Here is a 23,697-nt window from a genome sequence, read left to right on the forward strand (position 1 = left end):
AATGACAGAATTAGAAATAGTCAGGAAAGAAATAAGAACTGAATAAAATTCTACTCTAAGGCAATCAAAACTTAAACAGGATAACTACTCTCAAAACCAAAGTCTTCAAGTATTTGGCAACAACTGAAGCATAATGCATTTTATTTTTTTTCTTGTATTAAACATTAATGACCTGTGTATTCTATTTTTATATAGTTACAAAACATGGTTCATTTTATGTTTGTCAAGTATTCTTCTTCTATATTTGTTTTTTAGCACAAGTCAGATATCAATGGAATAAAATGCATGTATTATTTCCATCACTCGGGAAACACTATTCACAAATTAAAATCAAGTATACCCTGTCCAGAGGACTTCATCCATTAAAGACATCGGAAACCAGCTTAATTTGTCACAATGGCAGCCATTAGCTCTGCAAGGTTATGCAAATACGGCAGATGAATGAGAAAGTGCAGGCCATTCCCACTGTGTCAAGCTTAAACAAACTCTTTATGAAACTGGCAGCTGACAAACTTGTTGTGAGAAGACAGGTAAGGAAACATAAATACTTTTATCCCTTAAATAGGAACAACTTCAATACGTGATGTTAACGTTTCTGAAGTTATACACTATTTTTATTCTAAATAGCTAATGCAATCTGTAGTCTCTGAGGTTCCCTGAAGGGAAGTAAGGCTCAGAATCTCTTAACACACAATCTGTGTAGCATAGATATGTCAACTAGTAATTACAGACCTGTAGGAAATGCTTAAAGCCTGAGAATAAATTTAGATTGATGAATACTACCAATGAATAATATTACTGACTTAGAAAGTCTTTGATTTTAGAAGTACATGATTTTTTTTACTCCATCTGGTTAAAAACTGTTTTAAAAGCAATACTTCTTGAACTTATGAGGCAGCAGAGTGGGGTTTAATGGACCTTTAATATCACCAATTAATGGAAACTCTACGTGTGTTTATACGTATATATAATAGAAACACAGATATACCCAGAGAGACAGACAAATGGACCTTGCAAAACTTCCTGAACAAAATTCTGAGGTGGAGCATACACGTTAGCAAGTCAATACATCAGTGCAATACCTTCAAAAATTCATTGTTGCTCTCTGTTACTATTGTTGTCTGCATCTTTCATGCACAGAGGCCCTTTCTTTCAGTGTGGATAAATATTTAGCCAATGAATTTGTGAAGGGGCAGAATATATCACTTTGGAAAAGAAATATGAATGCCTTGTAAGAGCTGCTGGTAGTAGGCCAGAATAGGTCATTAAAAAATGTAGGGAGGAGAGAAAGAAACACCCAAATCAATTTGGACAATAATGTAGCAGTCTGATGACCCTGAAATAAAGAAGATTACACTGTAGAGGAATAAGATCATCACAATCTATTATGCAGCATTAGAGAAAGAGTCAAGCATAAATTTATAATCAATAAACAAATGTGCAACCTGATTTAAAATTCTGCTTTTTCCATCATAGTGCATGTAGTAATTGTTATTGCAATTAAAAAAAGAAAAAAACAGTCTTATAACTAGCTGCGTGTTCCCAAAAGTTGGCTACTAATGGCCCTTGAGGTAATTGCTATATATTAGGCAGCATACCCAAACAGAAGGTCAAAGAGAAGATAAATTGTGAGAGAGTGCTTGAAGCAAACTCCTACCTTTCACTGGGCAATTTCAGAAGGAAGACAGAGGGAATTAAATTGTTTACATCCCCTGTTCCTGTAGTGCTAGAGTGCTGAATTCTTCAGAGGATTGAAACTCACCCTCCACCACCCTGATGAACATTATCAGCTGAAGTTATCATTACAATTGAACAGCCCCTAGTGTACCTCTTGACCAACAACCTCTTCTCTGCTTTCCTGTTCATTTCGGTTCTCGTGGAACTTCCACAACTACATGAAACAGATTTTTTCTAAGGCTGAACTTCCTTTTACTTTTTTTCCCCTTGCTCATTCTACACTGTCTTGATGTTCTCTGCTCTGAAAATGGCATTTTCCCCACCACAAATTTGCAACATTTTTATCCTTCAACATTACTCAAACACCACAGAGTGCATTAACTTACGCTGTACTGTCTGGACAGTCCAGCTTTGGATCATTTTTCCCCATATTGGCCCTATTGCACAAAACGGAGAATTTGCTACTAAACATTTTATAGCTAAGAAGGAAAGGAATACTCCATACAATCCAGTATCACTGTTGCTCCTGATGGGCTACAAAGTGAATAAATAAAACCACATCGGTAGTTCTTCATTTACCAAGCATTTTAATATATTTTCTCCATTGAAATGTTTAAATACTGTGCTTGCAGAAGTCATTAAAGAAAGACTCTTCCTATTATGTATTCATTCTACCACTCTTCCCTCTGACACCCTCTCCACTTCCCACTCAGTCTACACATTCCCATTAACAACTTCTTAAAAGGTAGAAAAAGATATGGAGCCATAGGAAATGCTTCTCTGAAGTTTCACTAATGAGGAAGCAGATCTTAAGGCTCTTGCTGCTATTGGGCTCATTTGTATTTTTTATGAGCTGATGTACTAGTGGCTAGAGAAGAGACAGACTCTCCACTGGCAGATTAACCAGCTCTTTAAGGGTGCCTGCTACTAATTTTGGTTATTCATCTGCACATCTGTCTCTGCCCAACTGTGGCATGACTGTTGCTCCTTGCAGCTCACTTCATTTAACCAGCAGCTTTTTTCCACTGAAATCTGTCATCTTGTTCTTTTCTCTTAAAAAATCTTGAAGGTCCATTCATTTCTACTCGTGGAGATAAAAAGACTTCTGAAAGTAAAATTTTAACTTCATAGTTATTGGCCATATGTTTATTCAGCACATGTCACTAACATACTGGTTACTAACCACAATTGGTATCACCTATTATTTTCTTTAAGAAAATATGTCTTGCTTACCACATAATGTCCAAGCTGTGACTCCAAGCCCAGTCATATTGACAAAATCTCTGAGTGGAAGACAGCTTAAATCCCCCATTGCCTTAAAATTCCATAGCCATACCTCTGATCTTCCAACAGAAGAAATTATAGGTTATATAACATGTCAGACAACAGATATTGTATTCTCAAATGGAGAATACAGCTTTGCCAAAGATTGTCCCTCTTCTGTAGCTTAATTTCAAAAGTAAAAGTCATATGATCTCTTCCATTTTCTAGACTTGACCTTGAACAATTGACCTTGGATATTACTAACAACTGCCTACAAAGCTTAGTACATTACCATTTCAGAAGGAATATATAGTACATTACTGTGCAGTTCATTTAAACTCTGATTCTGTCTTACTACTGAGTCATTCATTTAGAGAAGCAGAGGAATTCTCCCAAGCAGTTCACACATCTGGCAAGTAGGAATCTGCAATCTGCTCTTTTTTACCTTGCTGCTTGAACTGCTGTAAACTCTTGCCTACACAAACAAGAGACCGCCAGTACACTGTATATTATCTGTGCCTGCCCTTTTTGAGAGCCTAACGTGACTGCTTTGTGATTCATCTGGTTTCATTACAAGTGATGTAGGACTGGGATTAGATCACATCAAGAGAATTGTGCTGGCATTTACATTTGCTTTGAGAGGAATTTCAGTTGAAAACTTCCTATGTGGGCAAACATCCCTGTTTTTCCCACCTGAGAAATGTGCCGTTTACTGTTCAAAGACATTAAAACCAGGGTGGCCAATGCCCAAAATAACCACTGGGTACAGGTATCAGTTCATTCCTTTATTAGGCAAGAAGTCAAGCCCAAAAGTGAATCTTTTTTTTTTCTGTTAGTTAATCAGCGTTCATTTACATTGTCAATGTTCTTACCCTGTCAGTGTCTGAAGGTTAACTATTTAAAGTAATATTACTGAAAAAGAGTTTCCTCCTCTCATAGTTTCGCCTGGTTTACAACAATACAGGATTCTCCAAATCAGGCTTTTTTCTACAGAAACTCTTTAATGAAAACTCCTACTTGATTTCTGATGTCCGAATGATACAAAAGAAAATATTCACTGCAACATTTTCTCCATGGATGATCATTTGTCTACTCTTGCAATAAAACTTCCAATTTATTCTCAGTAACACTTACTATCAACTTAGTCAAATTTGATTAACTATACATAATTTTGAGCACTTATTTTCACCTGATCTGGATGGAAGGAGGCTTAGTGAATAGCTGTAACCATTAGCAGTTTCTCACAAATCCTGTCACACCATTTCTCTTTTGTACCAAAGCACACTTAAGCATTTTTCACACCAAAGCAGATCCTTCCCCTTGAAGGATCATCTTAATCTTCTGCCCCATGAAGACTGCAAGCTAAATATTATTAAAATGAAAAAAATCATGCATTTGAAGATGCTGAGCATTTCTGCTATGTGGCTCCAGAGATGTAACGATTGCCCAGATGGGATACACAGTGCATAAGTACTTTGAACAACCCTGGTGTTCAGAGGATTTTTGGAATATTAACATTTCACTCTTATATAAAAGATTCTTTTTCAACCTCTCCAAATCTGGAGCTCCTGCTTGAATCCAGCATGTGACTAAATGCATCCTTTTCTAATGGCAGAACAAACATCTGAAATTATTCCAAAAAAGTCTCAATAGGCATTCAGTCACAGGGACCCTCCTACACTCACACAAAACAAAGAGCATTCTGGAGGCACACAGGTATTATTCTGGCTACTGTGTGTTTCATTGATCACAGTTACTACAAAATCTGTGTGAAATTCTTAACAAGATGCCTAACCTACAACAATCCAAGGGATGTTGGACTCAGTACTGCAATGGAAACAGGATTAAAACTGGGGAGAATATGATCCTTAACTTTAGGGGAGGCTCTATGTTAAAAGGCCAACTGAGTATCTTAATTACCTATATGTAGATACATAACAAAGATAACCCTGCTATTGGAACTCTCCTCTTACTAGCATGTTTTATTTTATTCTTGTGACAAGTAAGTTACACCACTTTCAGGCAATGTAAAATGGCTATTATTAATTATATGTCCTCAAATTGAAAGAAAACAAACAAACAAATAAACTTATGCTACTATACCTCAGCTCAGAATTCCTCTGGTAATCGTGCGTAGTCCTCACAGAATTTTTTATGGCCTCATTAGTGAGTTCTACAAATGAATACAGTGGCACTATGCCTTTCTCAGGTTACTGCTTTGATTGGGATGATAACAATCCCTTAAACTACATATTCCAAAATCTATGACAGCAAAAGCGTTGAGGCTCATTTTCTGACAAAACAAAAAGACTCTGTACATATATTATGAACACGTATTAATAGTCTATATTTTTACTTCTATGAAGAACTTTAAAAAACTTAGAGAGATTAAAACAGTTTTCATTAAAACAGCTTTAGTTCACAAACCAGAAGTGATCCCATGATGGAAGCCGGTGCAAACTTAAAAGAAGACAAATATTTCTACTGAGTGAAAGGTCAGTAATACCGGTGCAATTGAGCATTTAAAACTTAATTGAAATAACACTGTCTAAACAGCAACAAGATTTTAGAGTTCACAGAGTCTCTTAGATTTTACTCTCTTTATGAAACTAAACAGAAATAATCATTTTTGCATTTATAATGTTATTTAAAGCTTGCTGATTTATGACCTTTTTGGTTTAAAATACACATTATTTCAAAATCTCAAAAGTAGTTCTGTCAGTCATTTTCTCCTTCTTCATATGCTGGTTGTTAGTTCATATGCATTTGGTCAAAAATTATCCTCACAAAACAGTAAAATCAATAGAAAAATCTAGTGAACGCCACCATCAATGAAGTACACAAGTGCTATTAATCTGCTAAATAAGAAAAAGGAAATTTGGGGTGGGCTGTCTGCTGGGAGAAGTAATGTTTAAATTAGCATTTTATTAATTTATTTTAAACAAATCTGGAAACATCATTTGTGTTCTAATATTTTCTGAACAAAAAATTAAGTCACTCGTATGGATTTTGACAGTTAAGACAACAACAATCTTACAAGTAGCAAAGGAATAACTGTAGTCAGAGACAAAATGTGAGCTCGTGAAATGATTACCTCCTTTAACTGGGGTTATTATACTTTTCTTTAGAGTTATAAATCATACTTCAAGCTAATAGAACTTTAGATTTGTTCAACACTTTTGAACAAATTGTTCTCAGATTGCTTTATATTGGTACCTACCTTTCTGCTTTGACTTTCCACAGCACCACTGAACCATTTGAGAGGAAACTGATCAACACTTATTCTGATTAGCATACCTCTACCCTCCACTCCACGTTTGTTTTACGTTGAGTTCCTTAGATGCCCACATCAACAGTTACAATAGACAGATAACACGCACATTTTCCAAAACATGCCAAAATGCTGAATGTTCTCCATCAGACTCCTGAGCAACTCAAGAGAAATAGCCCAAACAAAATATTCTTAAATTTCTATCCTCAGACCTGCCTTCCCCCAATGGAATGAGCACTGTGAATAACAACTATACTTCTAGTTAAGTTTAAAAATAAAGCAAGAAAAAAAGTGCCAGCGCAGTTCCCCAGGGATGTACTTCTCTAGCAGTGGGAATCAGCATGCGTTACTTTATGGCAGTACGTTCTGCATGCTTAGTTCTTTAGTATATAAAGTCACTTCATCAACCCAATTATTTCTTTTTTTTTCCTGTTTTTAGAGTTACCCCAAAGTAACTCTAAACTACTTTAAAACACGTTCATTACAGAAATGATTCAACAAGCACTGCTGCAAACCATGGAAATGTAAAAGCTGTTAAAAATGTATTAAATGCTGTCCATGCCACAAGGGTACTAGTGTAAAATGACCTTAAGTTTAAAGGCTCCCTATGAAGGCTGAACAGTAATCTGCTCTGCTTCTCTTAATGAATAACAAATGGGCCTTCACAATTCATTTAGTTCAGTACAAGCTGCCATTACAACCCATTTTGTTTTTTTAACTTTGCGGTAATGTATCATCTTGCCTGAGTCTATGTCATCTTCTTGAAGGTCACCAAAGGTATGCAACTCCATTCTTAATAATGAAGAAAAGGAGGAAAGAAAAAGAGATATGACAAATTCTGACAAAGCGCCGACCAGTCCATTCCGTCATCCTGTATCACACAGTGAGGCTTGTACTTCCTACACAAAATGCTTCCTGTTTTGTTAAGAAAGCTAGATAATTATCGAAGTCTTCAAATTATTTTGTTTTCCAATTAATAGCTAAAATAAAACAAAATAAGGGAAGTTTCAGAATTCCATGAGTTCCTATTTACTTATTGTTGATTTTTTGTTATATAATCTGAGTCTGAGCATTCAAAAAGGAATTGAAAGACCGCAAATATTTATCTTTATTTCACAGGTATTTAGAAACACGTATTATGTTGCTATGGACAATTAGCCTTTTATCCAATTTTACTTGGTAGTTTAACTCACTCACCCTAAGGTTTTAATTATCCCTTCAGTCTGCATGCTTAGGCCTCAATCCATGCAGCTGGAAATCTGCCTCAGTGATGTTATAACCTTGTTAATGTAACAAAAGAGGAGTTTACTTAAAACTGTACTGACTGTGGACTTAAGCCAAATTTACTTGAAAGAGGAAAGAGACTGTCAAAAATCCTACAATAAACACAGAAATGCAGTTCTTTCATAACCTTCACCTTAATTCATAGAGACAAGCAATTTACATGTAAGTGGATTCATATGGCCTGTGAGGGGCCTCCTCGCTGGAGCTGGGCTATTCTTTGTACCCTACCCCCACCTTTAACAAAAAAGCCTCCAACAGCTTGCTTTACAGAAATGGCAGAGTATCTGCAATCTTTTTTAATCACAATAAAGCATAATTAAGATAAACATTTATAAAGCCAGTCAGTACCAATAAAGGAGCACAATTTCATAAAGTGGATTTCAAGCTTTTGATTGTCAAATACATATTTTAAATTCAATAAAGCTTTTATTTGAAGAGTGTAAAGTTGCAGTCCTAATGAGGTAATAGTTACATTAGGCTCAAGTGGAAGTTGCTTGTCATACACTGATATCCTCCGTTCATTTAGTTGCTAAATTACAGTAGGGATTTCCTAATTTCATCTGTTAATTAGATTCACTTTTAGGCTAGATACTGACAAAAAACTACATTAGACTAAACAAAACATCACTGCATTGAAGTGTTGAAGGGAGATCTTTCTAAGAAAAAAAATAAAACATACAAGTTATATTTCATTACACTATATTATGTGAAAATACTGTAGACAGTTTTCATCCTGACTGGATCCCTTGTTTTTTTGTGCTGTTTTTTTTTTTTTTTTTTTTGAGTTTTTTAGGTGTTGGTTTTTGTGATTTTTTTTTTTTTTAAGAAGGGATCTGGTGGGAGGGGCAGTGGTGGGTAGTGCAGTGCTGCTCACGTATACATAGCCATAAAAGCCTCTAGTTTTGTTTCAACAGCTTTATTCCAGTTTTTTGACAAAATAATCAAGAAGCAGAGGATGTGGGCATCCAAAACAAAACTGGAAAGTAGTCACATTTCTCTCCACACATCTGAAAATTTAAGTATTCTTAAATAGATATAAGGTCTTTTGTTTAAGCTCACGAAATGTCAGAGTATCTTCCTCTCTGTGAAGAGGGTATCAGGTTGCCAGATGTCAGATGAGGATCAACCACACTTCTTGGGTTTCTGTTCTTTAAGTGTTACGCAATAATCTCTACTTCGTTGCTACTGAATCTCACAATAGCCCTGAGCCCAGCTCCTGCTCTAACCCCACAGACACAAACCACTTACTTTTTGTTTACAGACCACACAGGAAACTAAAAAGAGATCAATTTCTCAGGATAGTCACAAGAGACCTGGGGTTATAGTTATCAAACACTGTTAGTCCCCTAAGCAAGTGATGAGGAAGGCCCATGGTTTGACTCTTTGAGAGTGATGGGTTTTGAAAGCTCCAGTCTCTCTTTTACTGCATCACTCCTTCCTAATGCATTTGAGACCCAATTTGCCAGAACATGCAGACAGTTAAATATAACCCTGAAATCCCCTCACTAGTACTCACTGACTGATGCAATGAAGTGCTATGCTCGCACCTGACTGCATTTTCTTCAAAACTCCTCAGGCCTAAGGACATAAAAGGCAGTACACAAAAGTAAAATTACATTCTTAGGAACATGGATTTAGCTGGAATTAAAATTTATTTCAATAATTTGTATCTACAATGTACATAATGTGAATTTGAAAGTGTCTATGCTAGCTTTGATTCTGTGTTTCAAACAAAGGTGATAAATTATTCTAAGTGTCCTATGAGCTCTACCTTCAAAATTTTCTCTTTAGTCCCTTTCTGCGCTTACTAACCTGAAAGATAGCTCAAAAACAGAATAACAAAGTGGTAAATTCAATGACTGTCCCTGTTAGATCAATCTACATCTCCCTCCAACCTAGGAGAACCATTTAAGTCTTTGAAAGCATGCAAGATGAGTTGGAAAGCAAAAAAGAAGAATCACTAGTAACTAAAATACTATTAGGAATACAGCAATCCTCAGAGACCAATGTGGCCTAATTTTGGTCAGAATCAAATGCAAAAAAAGATAAACTACATGTTTGAGGTAGTAGTGGTTAGTAACTGGGAACAGTTTAACCACAAAAAAAAAAAAAAGTACATTTCTATTTCTAATATAAGCCAGTGAATCACATTTCCCCTCAGTGTATACGTGTTTACAAAATTAAAGATAGATGTTTTTAGGGAAATGCAGAATCATATCAGAAAAAATATAGTCTTTCACTTTCGCTTCCCTGTACACCTTTATGTACTAAAATGCAACATAATAAGCATGGAACTTTTTTCAGAATTACATAAGCTCCTCCACAAATGCAACAATAATATTTACCAACAATTGAAAAATTTTTCCAATAGCAGCATTTGCATAAATTTGTGCTGTCATCAAGCTTTTGTTTCCCCTTGAAAAGTTTATCTAGTCTGTCGAAGCCACATTGCACTAAGGAAGCAAGCCAAAGTGTCCTTTTAAGGTGATGTTTATCCTGAACACATCAGTTTGACTATAAGACATAGCACAGACTTATATATGCACCTTCTTATATAACTTCTTAAATAATGCTTCTCTTTCCTAATGTATTTTGGCACACTGCACAATAATGTGGACATATCTATGTTTATTCATAATCAGAAAAAATTCAAGATGAGTTCATCCTCATTTGCACTGCCATCACTGTCATGATCTAGCAGCCTTCTCTAACAGCAGTGCAGCACTGAAAGGAGAGGTGTTGTTCATAAGAAACTCAGTGTTATAGCACATTTTTGTGTGCCCATACACCATATTTCAGCAATTATACTTGGAAATCCTCTTTTTACAACTATATTTCTAGATTCGTGCTGCTTAGACAGTGTTGGTATTACACACGATACGTGTTATTTTTATTATCTGGTAGGTTACAGTAATGCTTAATGGCCTGGAGGCTATTATGCCTGGTACCATGTTATTAAATTTATTATTAGCTTATAATCTATATTGGTAAGCTATACACAGTTCAGTGGCAGGCATAAACATCAGTAGAAAAAGTCATGTAAAATTCTCTATCTGTTTTTAAGACCAGTATGTGCACATTTCCTTCCCCAAAAGACAGAAACTCTGACCAGTTGAGGCACTGGCACGGGCTGCCCAAGAGAGTGCTGGAGTCACCATCCCTGAAGCCGCCGTACTGAGGGACATGGTTAAGTAGCAGTATTAGTGGTAGAGGGATGGTTGGGCTGGATGATATTAGAGGTCTTGTCCAACCTTAAAGATTCTATGACTATGACAATAAATTCTTGCAGGTTTCATTATATCAGTTAGATAAAAATGTAAATCTTACTGATGTCCTGACATCAGTAAAAAAGGCTGCCACAATCTCACACTAAGCATGACATACTAAATAGCATGCCTCAGACATGAGAAGGATAACACATCCTCTATCTTACTAGGCACTAGAGAACCAGTGAGAGGAAACAAAGCAATAGGAAATAGAATTTATTTTCCACGTCACACAAAGAAGTATTTGTTTTGCTGGGGGTATGGGGAAGGTGAAGTAACAAAAAAGCACAAGAGGGAGGCAGCAGTGAATTTACTTCGTAGCACATAAGGAGCAATGAGAAGGCAAGAGAGGCTTTTCCTAGCTGTCATTAAGAAAGCTGTTCTGCTTGATTGCTTTCTGACCGTTTTCTCTTCTGAATTTATCAAAGCTTTTCCTTTTAACAGAAAACACCATCATAAACAATTTAAAGCACATTTTATATTTATATGTAGTAGTAAACAGTAGTCCAGTAATTCAGTCTAATAATGCAAACTTCTAAATTTTTTTGGTTCTCTGTGTTCATATATCTGATTTCACATTAATTCAGTATTGCCACATCAGGAGACCCTCAGGTTATAAATCCTAGCATTGAACTGAATTTTGTGGGTCTCAATTATGCAAGGTTTGCCACTGGAAAAAAAAAAAAAAAAAAAAAAAGGAAAAGCTGACCCACCCATCATATTTTGAAGTCTAAAATGCAGAAACAACTGCTTGAATCATATTCATTTGGCTGAGGTTATGAGTCTGGGAGCCTGCAGTTGATCAGCACTGCCTGAGAACTCACAGAGGCCAGTGGGAATTACAGTAACAGGGTTTCAGTAGACAAGAGCGTAATTCAGTCAGCTTTGAAAATATATATATATATCCATGAACAGAAGCCTAATTTCTCCTTGTTTTTTAACTTTCAGTTAAGTTTCTTCTTTGCTGTCTTTTGAGCCACCTGTTCTTTTCAGTATATTTAACAGAGTTTGAAGCCTTCACATTCCCATGTTGGCTGAACTTTAAAACAAATACCATCCCATTTCATCACTTTTATCATTAGCAACTTTTTACATACTAAAAGCACTTTAAATATGATGTTAAAACAAACCATATATATATCTTTGTCAATTTCAATAATTACAGAATATAGTTCTTTTCTACAGTACTGACCTTCTGGTAAAATGATTTTGTTGTTTATATTTTCTTACATTAAAAAAAAAAAAAAAAAAAAAAAAAACACAACATACACACCCTGAAAAAGAAGTTGTGGAATAGAAACCTGAAAAGAAGTGCAATTCTTTTGGTAGAATGCATAGTAACATTTTCCTCATCTAAAAAGTTAACACAGATAAATTCACTAGTAAGTTAACTTCAGTTTAACTTCAGATAAAAATGCTAAGTATTCTTACTGACCAGGATTTTCTAAGTCCAGACCTGAACTTTCATTATCTTGGTTTGTACAGCCCTCTTCCTCTTACCATTGTCCTGTTGCATTGAAAACAAATTCCTATTTCCTTTTATCTTTTATATGCCATTCTTATCACTGTTCCTCTCTAAACACTAGTCTACATCACATGAATTTAGAATGCTATGAATCAAGATATATCATGGATTAAATTGTTGCATTTTAAATGCTAGCACATTTATAAATTCAAAGACAGAGATGTATTGCAGTTTAAAGATGCTGATTAAAAAAAAAAAAGGAAAAAAAAGGAAACAGAGAAGCAAACATCATTCTTTATATTGCGATTGTATCTTCAAATGGCTATTTGCATTACAAAAGAAAAACTATGCACCTGAAAGTCCTGTTTGCAATAGCACCTGTAAGCCTGAATCACTGTGAATCCCATCTGCTTTCTGAGAGGTCCATTCCCTACAGAGTGTAACCACCTGCTCTTTAACACAATTATTTCATCCACTGTATTGTCTTGTAAATTCACTTATTCTCCGTAGATCAACAGAAGCTAAAGGTTATGCAAAATGTGATCTTTATTATTTTCAAAGTGAATTAGTTAAACTAATTGAACAGGTTCTCACAAAACGATTCTAAAATCATCTGTTATGAACTACAACCATTGTGTTCCAGTGTGAGGGAGCAATGTGCAAGGAAAGAACTTACACTTCAGAGAGAAAATAAATTTTAGGAACATAGTTCAAGAACAACAACCAAAGAGTATAAGGAAGAAGCCATTTATGGACCTCTTCCTGCCCATGAATTTGTCTAACCCTTTTCTGAACCAGTTGATGCCATCTGCCTTTTAGGGAAGCAAGTTCCCAAAGGTCCCCAACCAATGACCCTGTAAAGCACATCTCTCTCCTCTGAATCAATCACTGATTAACTGCAACAACAGCCTGATATTCCCTATTCTAGAGGATCTGGCAAAGTTCCACATTCAGCCTATGCCTCTTTTGTGATTCTGTAAACTTCAAACACACCCCGTACCTGCATTCCCCTCCCGAGAGTGAAGGGTCCTGAAGTTTCTTCTCATAAAGCAGCTGCAGGATCCCCTTGATCTTTCTACCATTCAAGTTCTGGGAAAGCACTAAAGCAAGAAAACCCCAGGAAGCGCTGTGGACCTTCCAACTGAAAATGTTTGCTGAAGCACCTATCCCAGCCTTCACACTGCTTTTCTTGTCCTGAGGTAAGGTACCAGAGTGGGTAGAGAATTAATGGCAACAAACAGAAATAAAAGTGCACTACTAGGTTACTGGGGCACAACTACCATCAAAGTCTATTTCTGGTTAACAAATGCCTCAAAACCATACAGATCATAGGAACCTAGAGGGTCACTTTTTCAGCTACAGAGACAAAAGCTTAAATTTCTATGGTTTCCTGAGAACAGTACTAATTGAAAACCAAAATTCTTATGTGACAAGAAAAACAAACTGAACTTCAACAGCAGGTGCAAATCTATTTTAAAAGTAGAATATGATCATAAGGAAAAAAAATGAAGAAATAACACTTTCTTTCCAGGCTAGTAACATTTCAAGACTCTTGTCTTACAAAATAAAAAATATATTATAATTCAGTCTAAACATACCACTGTCAAGTGAACAGAAGTTTGGTGACACTCTTATGTCTTTAAGTAGGAGAAGCTTTGCCAAGTAAACAGCTCACTCATTCCATTCTCACAGAGAGAAACATTTTATTGCTTTGTGCCCCTTCATTGTTTACAAAAGAAAAACATCTCCTCATTTTAGTCAAGAAAGCTTCTGTTCCAGAGAACAAAGCCTTCATTTGGGTTTCTCTAATCTTTGTGGTGTTTGCAAGTTGGTGTCAAAAATGTTAGTGACAGCATGCTGTGTTACGGGTCTGTGGGGGAAAAGCAGTCACAAGAGACTTTTCACCCAGGTTAGGAGACCATATTACCATTCTAACTACTTCCTATGGAAGTCACAGTTGTATCAACATCCTGCTGTTTTGTTTGTATTTAACTTGGGCTACGACTCTGTACACTCTCAGCATGAATCCTACAATTAAATGGAAGCAGTCCACCAGTTACTAAAAAGCAGTCTAGTGTTCTACATTCAAAATGATACAATTTTTTATTTAGCCTTGTTTCAACTTTAGTAATGCATAAATATGTTCAGTGAATTGATAGTAAGTTGTCTCATAAAAAAAAAATTAAGAAAAATAGTATTTTCTGAAATATATTTTTTCTCCACTAGCCTATTGTCTGAGCTGTCAAGTAAAAATATGCTATTTTAAAGAGTTCTTATGGGAGAAATTATCATAGCTATCCTTCAATCATAGGTTATAGCAGAGCTGGCAAAGTAAAAAATGTAATGATACTACTTCCAAAATAATACCTTATTAATAGTCTAAGAATTCTGACTGCTGTATTTGCTTAATACTCAATTCAAAGACTATCCTTTATTTTCCTGTATCCATCACTATTTATTTAGCTGAGAACTATGTTCAAGATAGGTGCTGCCTCTTTTTCGGACAATCTTTTAATACAACAGCATTTATAAAACAAGTATAAACTATATTTTGCCTACATATTTTTTTTTTATAACACCTTGATTCCTAGCCTAGGCAAGAATCATCTAATTCCTTGCTTTTTTGCTTTTTTTTTCAAGAAAGAAAAAAGAAAACAACACAAAATAAAACCACTGTATAACTATTAGCACAGGATGCAGAGAGTAGCCGTAGGGAAGATAACATTTTAGGTGGTTTTAAAGAGTGAGCTCCAAGAAATTTCAAAGCGTATTTGCAAACTTCAATCACCTCGCCAGTTTCTCCCTTTTTACAGCATTGTTTTCTTCATCCTTGCTGTGTTTGGAAGATCCCCCCAAAAAAGGAAAACAACTTAATGACTACATGCAAGTAAAGGCCTTAGACTTTCACCAAGGATTTTCCAGCCAATGAGTTTCATGCTTCTGGCCTATGCATTCACTGAACAGGTGAGCTGCATACAAAATTACTCTGAAATATTCCAGATGCATTGGATTTGCTGCTCACAGAGAGATTTCAGAAGACATTTTGACCACAGCTGTAGCCTTGTAGCCACAGTGGTGAGAAAGAAACCACTGTGCTGTGGGTAACAGAAACTCTAGGGGTGGAGTAGGTAGGATGTAACTAGGCAAAAATATGTTGAGTTCCTTTCCCTCCCCAAGCACCAGTCTGCATAGTGATGGATGGAAAAAGTAACAGAAGAATGAAAGCAGGGACACGATCTGATTTACCCAGGTGTTGGAAAAATGTCTGTGTTCTCCAAACATGCACCAGCCATGCAGCTCCTGCTAAGCTACTATACAGACATGAAATCCCCAACTTCTACTTGAGTAAAATTTATTGATGGAAATATGGAGGTATGTCTGGAGAAAGCCAGATGAATTTTAAGTTTCCTTATACTCTGCCATTAATATTCCATGAAATATTTTGAATTCCCTACAAATTGTGACCATCTAGTTCTACATATCATAAAGCCTTCTCCTTGCGCTGTAGTCTTTGGCTTCTAGAATTCATTCTAGGTCCCTCTACATCTCTGCAATATCCAGAAAAGTCCACCTGTGGCTATTTTTATGCATCCATGCGTGGATTAAATCCACTAAAAGGGGGGAAGAGGACAAGTCAGGCAAAGTAGCCAACAAACTCACACTGGTTCACTTCCCTGCAGTTTCCAGCAACAAATCACTTTCTTGCTCTGTGAAACTGCTCCTGCACAACTTGTTGAAACAAACAGATCCCAACCATGGTCTTGCATTCAAGACTGGCATTTAGTGGTGCAGCTGCCCTGTCCTTTTGTGGCAAATCAGCTGAATGACCAATCCAGGAGGTAAAATTGAAGTACGCATACAGCACTCCCACAAAGGGTGGCAGCTGGTAGGACTGAATGCTTGGTGGAAAAAACATTTTATCCCTTTCTTCCCACAAATATTTCATGCTTGACTATACACAGGTGCTGTTAAACGAATAAAGTAAACATACTGAAAAACAGAGATAAGCAATACTCATTTATTATTTTCAGTGAAAAAATGGGGAACATTCTTAAACAAAGGAAGGGATGTTTAATTTTATGCTGTCACTAAGAAAATCTACTGAAAAATCTAATTTTTTTTTTTTTTTTTTTTTAATAACAGCACAGCAATGATCTATTTTTGGTACTGAATTGAAGGACTAGTAGCTGGTTATTTTATTAGATCTTTAATGCTTCCTTACTGGAGTAATCTGATTTATTCCACATTAGAGAAAACATGTATTTTTTCTTCTGAAAATTCAACGTGAATTATAGGGCAAAGTCACTTCCAGCAAAACTGGTTTAGTAATACCCACAGGTGATGGCATGAACTCCATTAAAGGCAATGAAATTACCCCACTTCACAAATTCTTGGCAAGAATTTTATTCAGAAACTTCAGTGTACTGAGTTGACTACTAAAGGAAATTCACAGTAATTAACATGGATCTCAAAGGTTGAGAATTCACTAGTCAGTCTTCAAGTCAAAACATGAAGTTCAGTTTTTTGTAAATTAATGTCCTAGTCATGGACTGCTAACTGCCATGAATGTTAAATGTAACTAAGTCACTGAAAGGTCATCAAATTAATGTAAAAAACAAATGAATGAGCATTTCCAAGAAATCCTCCAGAAGTTCTCAGTAGTTTCCACTCCTTACTGCAAACTTTCAGAAAACAAAAACAAAGATATCTTTTTAACTGTCAATTTCTAATTTCAAGCCAATTGAAACCTTCTATGAATGTGAAACATTTTTTAAAAATGTTTCAAAATGGCTTTTGTCACACTATATGATGCAGAAGTCTTTTTTAAAACACTCTCAGTAATTATGAAATAAGCTCATTGATTTTGTTATGCTCAGAAAGAGCATAAAACATTACGACAATTAGGCGTTGTGATGGATTTGAACACATGGTGTGTTTTGCTGTTAACATGAATCCGTAACTTCCATTAATGTCAGTATGAGTTATACACTGTCCCAAAAATACGACCATAACAAAAATATTTCCTCCAGAACTAATATACTAATATTTTTATAGACATTTGGAAAAAAAAAAAAAATAAAGTCTCACATTTAGAAAGTGAAAGTACATGAAAAACCTCCTCCAAATTTTAGCACTTTGGAACTCACAAGAATAAATCTCAGATTTTTACATACTGGCATCAAGATAAGAGTAACTTCATATTTATCTCCTTCCATCCAACTACTTTTCCTTAAATAGTACTTATCTAGTTCCAAGTTCAAAAAGACTAGGCAGATAATGAACAAGATTAAGCTCCTATCCAGTTTTACTCTAAACTTCCTTAAATAACTGAATTTATATGGGGGCATGTAATGACAACTGGAGAAATTACATAAAACTGACAACCGATTGTAGTCTGTAAATTAAGATGGATCTTGGCAATGTCAGCCAGATGGACACAGAATGCAGAGTTATGTTTGGAACTTGAACATAATATAAGCATAGGAAATCATCATGAATGCTTTTAAACACAGTTCATGCCTATTTAACTGGAAACTAGCAGCCAAGAAACCATAATCACTCCATATCAAATAATTAAGTGATAAATAGAATTTACAGTCAATTCTTCCAATTAATTAATTAGCTTAAAGTATCAGAGAGAAGCTAGATGAAGAAACTCTACTGTACTAAGTTACTACAAAACAAAATTGTAATTATTCTGTCAGCGGGTTTCTAGGTCTTAGCTAGCATCTGCAATCTGTTCTTGAGAGTATCGTGTTCAAAAGAATAATTTAAGACCTTATGTAGTACAATGTATTATAGCAGTTTTATAAAGTTTGTTCATTGAGCAATTATTCAGGCAGCAATTTCAAAAATTAAAAAAGTACTGCAATGAAATATCTGAATTATTTTATAAAGACTTTACTAATACATATACAATCTAAGTTATGTTGTTTTGTGTATTTTATTAAGTTAAATAATCTGGTAGACCTAAGTAAAATTAAGGTTCACACTTATTTAATTAGACAATGTTGTGTTTAATTGAATTTATGTAGCTCTTCTCAAACACAGAGTTCAAAAAATGAATAAACGTTCAGTTTTTGCTTCTTCCTAGATTCAGTTCTAATGTTGTCTAAGAGGTAAAACAAAGAAACAATAAATAGAAAGTATTGTGTGAAAATTTCACTCATTATCATCTGATAGTGTCACTCACTGTCACTATTTGTGCTCTCTGTTCTTAATATCATGCAATACGATTTTATATATTTTGTTTTGTTCTCAAAGAAACAGATCAAAGCTCTATATAGAAAATAGATGTCTGCATGAAAAATGCCTATTGTGAATGTCTAGGTTATCATAGGTGAACCAATACGTACATTAAAAAACTCAATAACCCCAAAATGTGTATATATTCAATATATCACATAATACTATAAATCACACATATTACCAATTTATATACACCTCATTAAAATAAAAAGCAGAAGTTCTTTTGATTTCATGGAAGCAGTCATTGTAAGATTAGTATTTCCATACCTATATTAGATGGCAGCCATTCTTAAAATCTGCTTTTATACAATTGTAGGAAGCATATGTGGCCATCTGCCACCTTGCCTTTTTTAAAGCATTATTAAGATATTTTTTTCTGATGATTTACCTTCCTTTGAAATGTCAGGATAGCGACAACTACCTAGATAAAGCTACACATATTTCAAATGTTTTTGTTTTTGTTTTTGTTTTTTCTCCCCAACAAAACAGTTTGGGAATTAGAACAGTGAGTTTTATTTGTTGACTGTTAACTATATGTTTACTGGGTTTTCTGAGCCACAACAACTTTACTTCTTTTCTGCAAATGCTAAATTTAAGGATCATGCTAAAGCCTTATTAAAGACATTTTCCCTTATCACGCATAGGAAGACAAATTTAATTAAAGGTCAGTTTGGTATGCTTATATATTGTGATAATGTGTACACTGATAGGTGTTTGTTTTGTGTTTGTTTTTTTTTAACTAATTCAATTCAATCATTTTTGCACCATCCACAAAGTTGACGAACCCCTTTCCTTGCATGATACTAAGAAAACTCTAATATACATTTCTCAATGAAAGATAGGGCCTTAAATATTCCTATGGAAGTTACAGTGCAATGATATTTTAATTGCATGTATCAAAAGGTAGCATTCAAAAATTCTTATCAAGTGTTCAGTAATGTAATGAATGTAATGTAATAAGCAAAATGAACACTCTATTTTTTGTATTTTCAAAGATACTTCAGTCCTGCTATTAGAAGATTATAGGTTTAAACAGGGAGAAAAACATTCTTTTAGAAAAAAAAAAATTAGTTTTCCTAGAAATTTGAGAAAGCAATGTACTTACTTCATTTCTAGAATTTCTTCGAGTTGCTTTCTCCGCTCTATTCTTAGGTTAGCCAGATGTGCTTCCTTCTCAGCCAAAGACTGCTGTGTCGAGGCAAGACGGGCTTTGGTAGAATCTAGTTCTTGTCTTGTCTTTTCCAATGCATTCATCAGTTCTTCTACCTAAAAGAAAGAGAATTTTTTAAGCTCCATATTCTTCATAATAAGTAAAGAATACATTCACACACAAAAGGAATTACTTTATCTAAGTGGCTGTTCATATCCATTCCTGTTTGAAAAACAAACAGAACATAATTAAAAAAAAAAAAAAAAAAGTAGTGTTTCTATGAATCTTGTATCAATCTTGCATCTTGAATCTTGTAACATGTAAGATTTATACAAATCAGCACTAACACATACTGCCAGCAATGTATTTAACCTGGGCCACTGTCACATACAGACACAATTTACAAATATTTTCTGCATCATTTATATTATTGTAGTTCAGGAAGGTGATAATTCATCACAAGAAATTTTAGATTCAGATAATAGTTATGTATTTTAACATAAAACTCTTTATGACTGTCTATATCCTTTCAGCAAAAAGTGCACACCACTTAGCACAGGAACAGGTTGTTCAGAGAAGCTGTAGATTCTCCACACATTGGGTATTTTCAGAGTTGGACTGAACAAACTTAGGGAATTAGATCCAGCTCTAAAGTTGTCCCTGCTTTGAGCAGAGTTTTAGAATGCGTTGCCTCCGTTGGTCCCCCTGGTAACCCAAATTATTCTGATTCTTGTCGTAAGGAGGACAGTAGCATGCATTGTTGTTCATATTCACGTTGTTATACCCACCAGGCTACTCTTCCCAAGACAACCAAGAATCTCTGAAGTATGGAATAAAAAAAAATGTAAGGTAAATGTTAGCATTTGCATTGGTAAATGTCAACTGGATTTAGGGTAAATTACTTGCAGGAATTCAGAAAAAAACTTCCTGCTTCCAGAAAATAAAATTTAAAGGTAAAAAAAAAAAAAACATGCTATATTCTATCGCGTTATTTAAATAACAAAGATTACACATGACTCCTCTCTGAAGGAAGAAAAAATTCAGCTGTGATCATATTATCAGTTTGCTTACAGAGAAAGAAAGATGTTTCCCCCAAAGTTCATGTTTAATTGTTGTTTGCAGTTATCTAAATTCTAGTAGAGTGCAATTAGTGATTATGAACCACTTTTTTTGTTCAAGCTAAACACTCATTGCTTTGCTTGCCAACCACATGACAAGTTCAATAAAGCAAAATTAATAACCCAGTGTCTACCAAATTACAGTGAGTAGGACTCACACTGTTTGACTATCATACATAAATTACTTACCTCTTCTATACCAGCTGCATCTACATCCTTATAAACACTATAATAAGTATCAATGCAATTCTGGGATGCATCTGATACCCTCCAGGGTTTAAGATGTTGTATTTCATTAAGGCAGTATCAGAATTGCCCATAGCACTGGAATTAATGATGTTCAACCTCCGATTCAAACAGTAAAGAAACACTTCTGTAAATAAGTGCAAGGAGTACAAACCAAGCCACGCAGTCTGAGAAGGAACAAGACTGTACTAAAATAGATGTCCATATTTTAAACCATCTAAGGAAATTAAAGGCTTCAGAAAAAAAAAAAAAAAAACACAACAAAACTGTAGATTTGTTAAGGTATATCAATCATATACTTATGTATTATTAGAAAAAAAAGAGGTCAAAGTTTGAGAAAATAAAACTGAAAATCTGAATATGAACATTTCTTCAAACCACAAATCATTAACATATGCAGATTGGAAATTTATATTTTCATTTATACTTCCAGCACAACATTTGCCAGCCAGTCTTCCTTCACTTTTTAAATTTGACCCAAGAAGTTTTCATATTCAAATTTTCAGTTTTTGTCTCCAAATTCTTAATATAAGCACTATTCTCTTATTTGATATCAGTGTTAGAATGATTAAAAGAATGTAACTATATCACCTTTGAGATTAAAATCAAAATGTTGATTTACAATCTCCTAGTCCTACTGCATGGAACGGAGGCAAGTCCAGTACTACTAGAGCAAAGTTTTAGCTTTCACACCTACAGCAAAACGTTTCTTTCAAGAGCATACAGGTACACAGCATCTCGAAAAAAATTAACACAACGGTGTCTTTAAGATTTATTTACATAGAAAAGTGTCTCAATTTCACTGCTGTGAATCAGTAGAGTATCTGGAAATCCAAGCAGCCCTTCAGTGTCTCCCAGTGCTGCATTGTCCGTGTCAGCTGTGCCAGTGCTGACCCAGGTCTGCCTATGGCAGCTGGCACTGCCTGTAACACCTCAGCCCTGCTGCTCACTGAGCTCTGCAGGGCTGCTGTTATGGCTTTCAGAAAGCCTAACTGATGGCAGTACTTCAAGAATGTTAATAAAATTAGTACCAGAATTTAACTTTACATTTCAGAATGGCAGAAAACCAGGAAACCAAACTATTGCAATTCTTTTTAAATTTTGAATCTATTTTAAATGAACGCTTTCTACTTGTACCACATCACATTTCCAAGTCCTGTCCTCACACACCAACATCAGTTTCACACTAAGATAAAGAAAGAAAAAGAAATGTATGCTGCTGAAGTATACATCTGCATTACCAGATTCTGTGAATTAAAGAAGGTTAAAGTTCAAATGAGTGACAGATTATTAAAAATGCCCTGGAGCATTCTTAATTCCAGATTGGATCCGGCTCAGCACAACTCATGCTAACATAATACTGTTCCAGTTTATGGGAATAAGGAGAGGGAGGGACAACAGCATGTTTTCTCTGTTTAAATACAATATATTTCTGCAGAATGATGACAAGCTGGCAGCTCTCCAGCAATCAAGGTTAGTATTATTAGTACCACTATCTTTAAATGGTGGGCACTTCATTTTTAATAATGATATTTGTTATAAATAATTATAAATAACTGTAAATTCAGGATTTCCCTTACTGAATTCAAATATCAGGAACTATAAGTAAACCCCACGCCAACTTAATTTAAACCCAATCTCATATTAGTAGACACTGATTATTTATTAATTTTGCATGGTAAAATTCAAAGTGATAACTCCTACTGTTTAGTTCCAGCTTCTTCACTTTTGTTTAATACAAGAATCTTAAACGTTATGGATAATAATAAAAAGCGTAGTAAATTATTCCATTCATTCAATACAAATACAAGCCACATTTTTATAACAAAAAAGTGTAAAAATCCACACAGTTGTTTTTAAATGTCCTTTTTTTCCCATTTGCTAAGGAAATGCTTTTTACAATTTTTTCTTCAAAGTCACACACTATATAAATTTATCTCCAGTTCTGTAAAGATTAATTTAATGATGACAACTTTTTCTTTTTTCCTCCCTATGATTAAGCATGAGACTGGAAAAAGAAAAAAAAAAAAAAAAAAAAAAAAAAAAGACTAATTCCTTAAGGTTCCTCTTTGTGGCTTTCATACAAACATAGTCTGTCACTGGACTACAAGGACATAGATAACACAGTCACAGTGATAAGGGAAAACAGACGAAAATGTGGATTTGTACACACAAATACCCACTTGCCATCTCTTCTGACTCAGGCAGGAGACTTCAGCTTTTTACACTGCTGGTTGCTGGTTACTGGCTGCTGGTCATGCACAGAACCACTCTACCTTTTGGCCAGTTCAATTGAAGACACACAGGTCCAGCATAAGTCATGTTGACCTGCAATATGGTTTGCAAATATCTTGTTTCTTTCTCCTCCTAATACGAGTCTTTACCAGTGTACAACAGCCTAACTCGTTCCATTTCAAAGATGCTCTTCCCAGAAGGGAACAGGTGGAGTAAAGTGCCATACCGACTTTGCAAGACATGGAAATAACTTCTCTGTCATGCTTCCCTCCAATTACTTCCATTCCCATTTGTCATCCATAGCCAAATTCCTCATCTCAAGACTACTTGCATCACAACTTTTAAATTCAGAAAACAGGTCTAACAAAAGCAACGTACATATGGAGAGTGATGATCCCGAGCCTTTTCAAATCAAGAAATTAGTCATAAATTGTGTCTCACAATTCTGGATATTAGAAAAAGCAACCATATTC

General features: G+C 35.0%; 1 protein-coding gene across 1 annotated transcript in view; it reads right to left on the reverse strand.

Moving 5' to 3' along the window:
• Positions 1-23,697, reverse strand: part of ERC2 (ELKS/RAB6-interacting/CAST family member 2) — a gene marked incomplete at both ends in the record, with an annotated part of 356,767 nt that overhangs the window by 125,235 nt on the left and 207,835 nt on the right. The window contains one exon of the mRNA XM_079540281.1: positions 19,581-19,741. Coding sequence (XP_079396407.1) covers positions 19,581-19,741 — 161 coding nt within the window. The remainder of the gene's footprint in view (positions 1-19,580; positions 19,742-23,697) is intronic.

The sequence above is a fragment of the Tetrao urogallus genome, assembly GCF_951394365.1.
Source record: "Tetrao urogallus genome assembly, chromosome: 10".
Lineage (NCBI taxonomy): Eukaryota > Metazoa > Chordata > Aves > Galliformes > Phasianidae > Tetrao > Tetrao urogallus.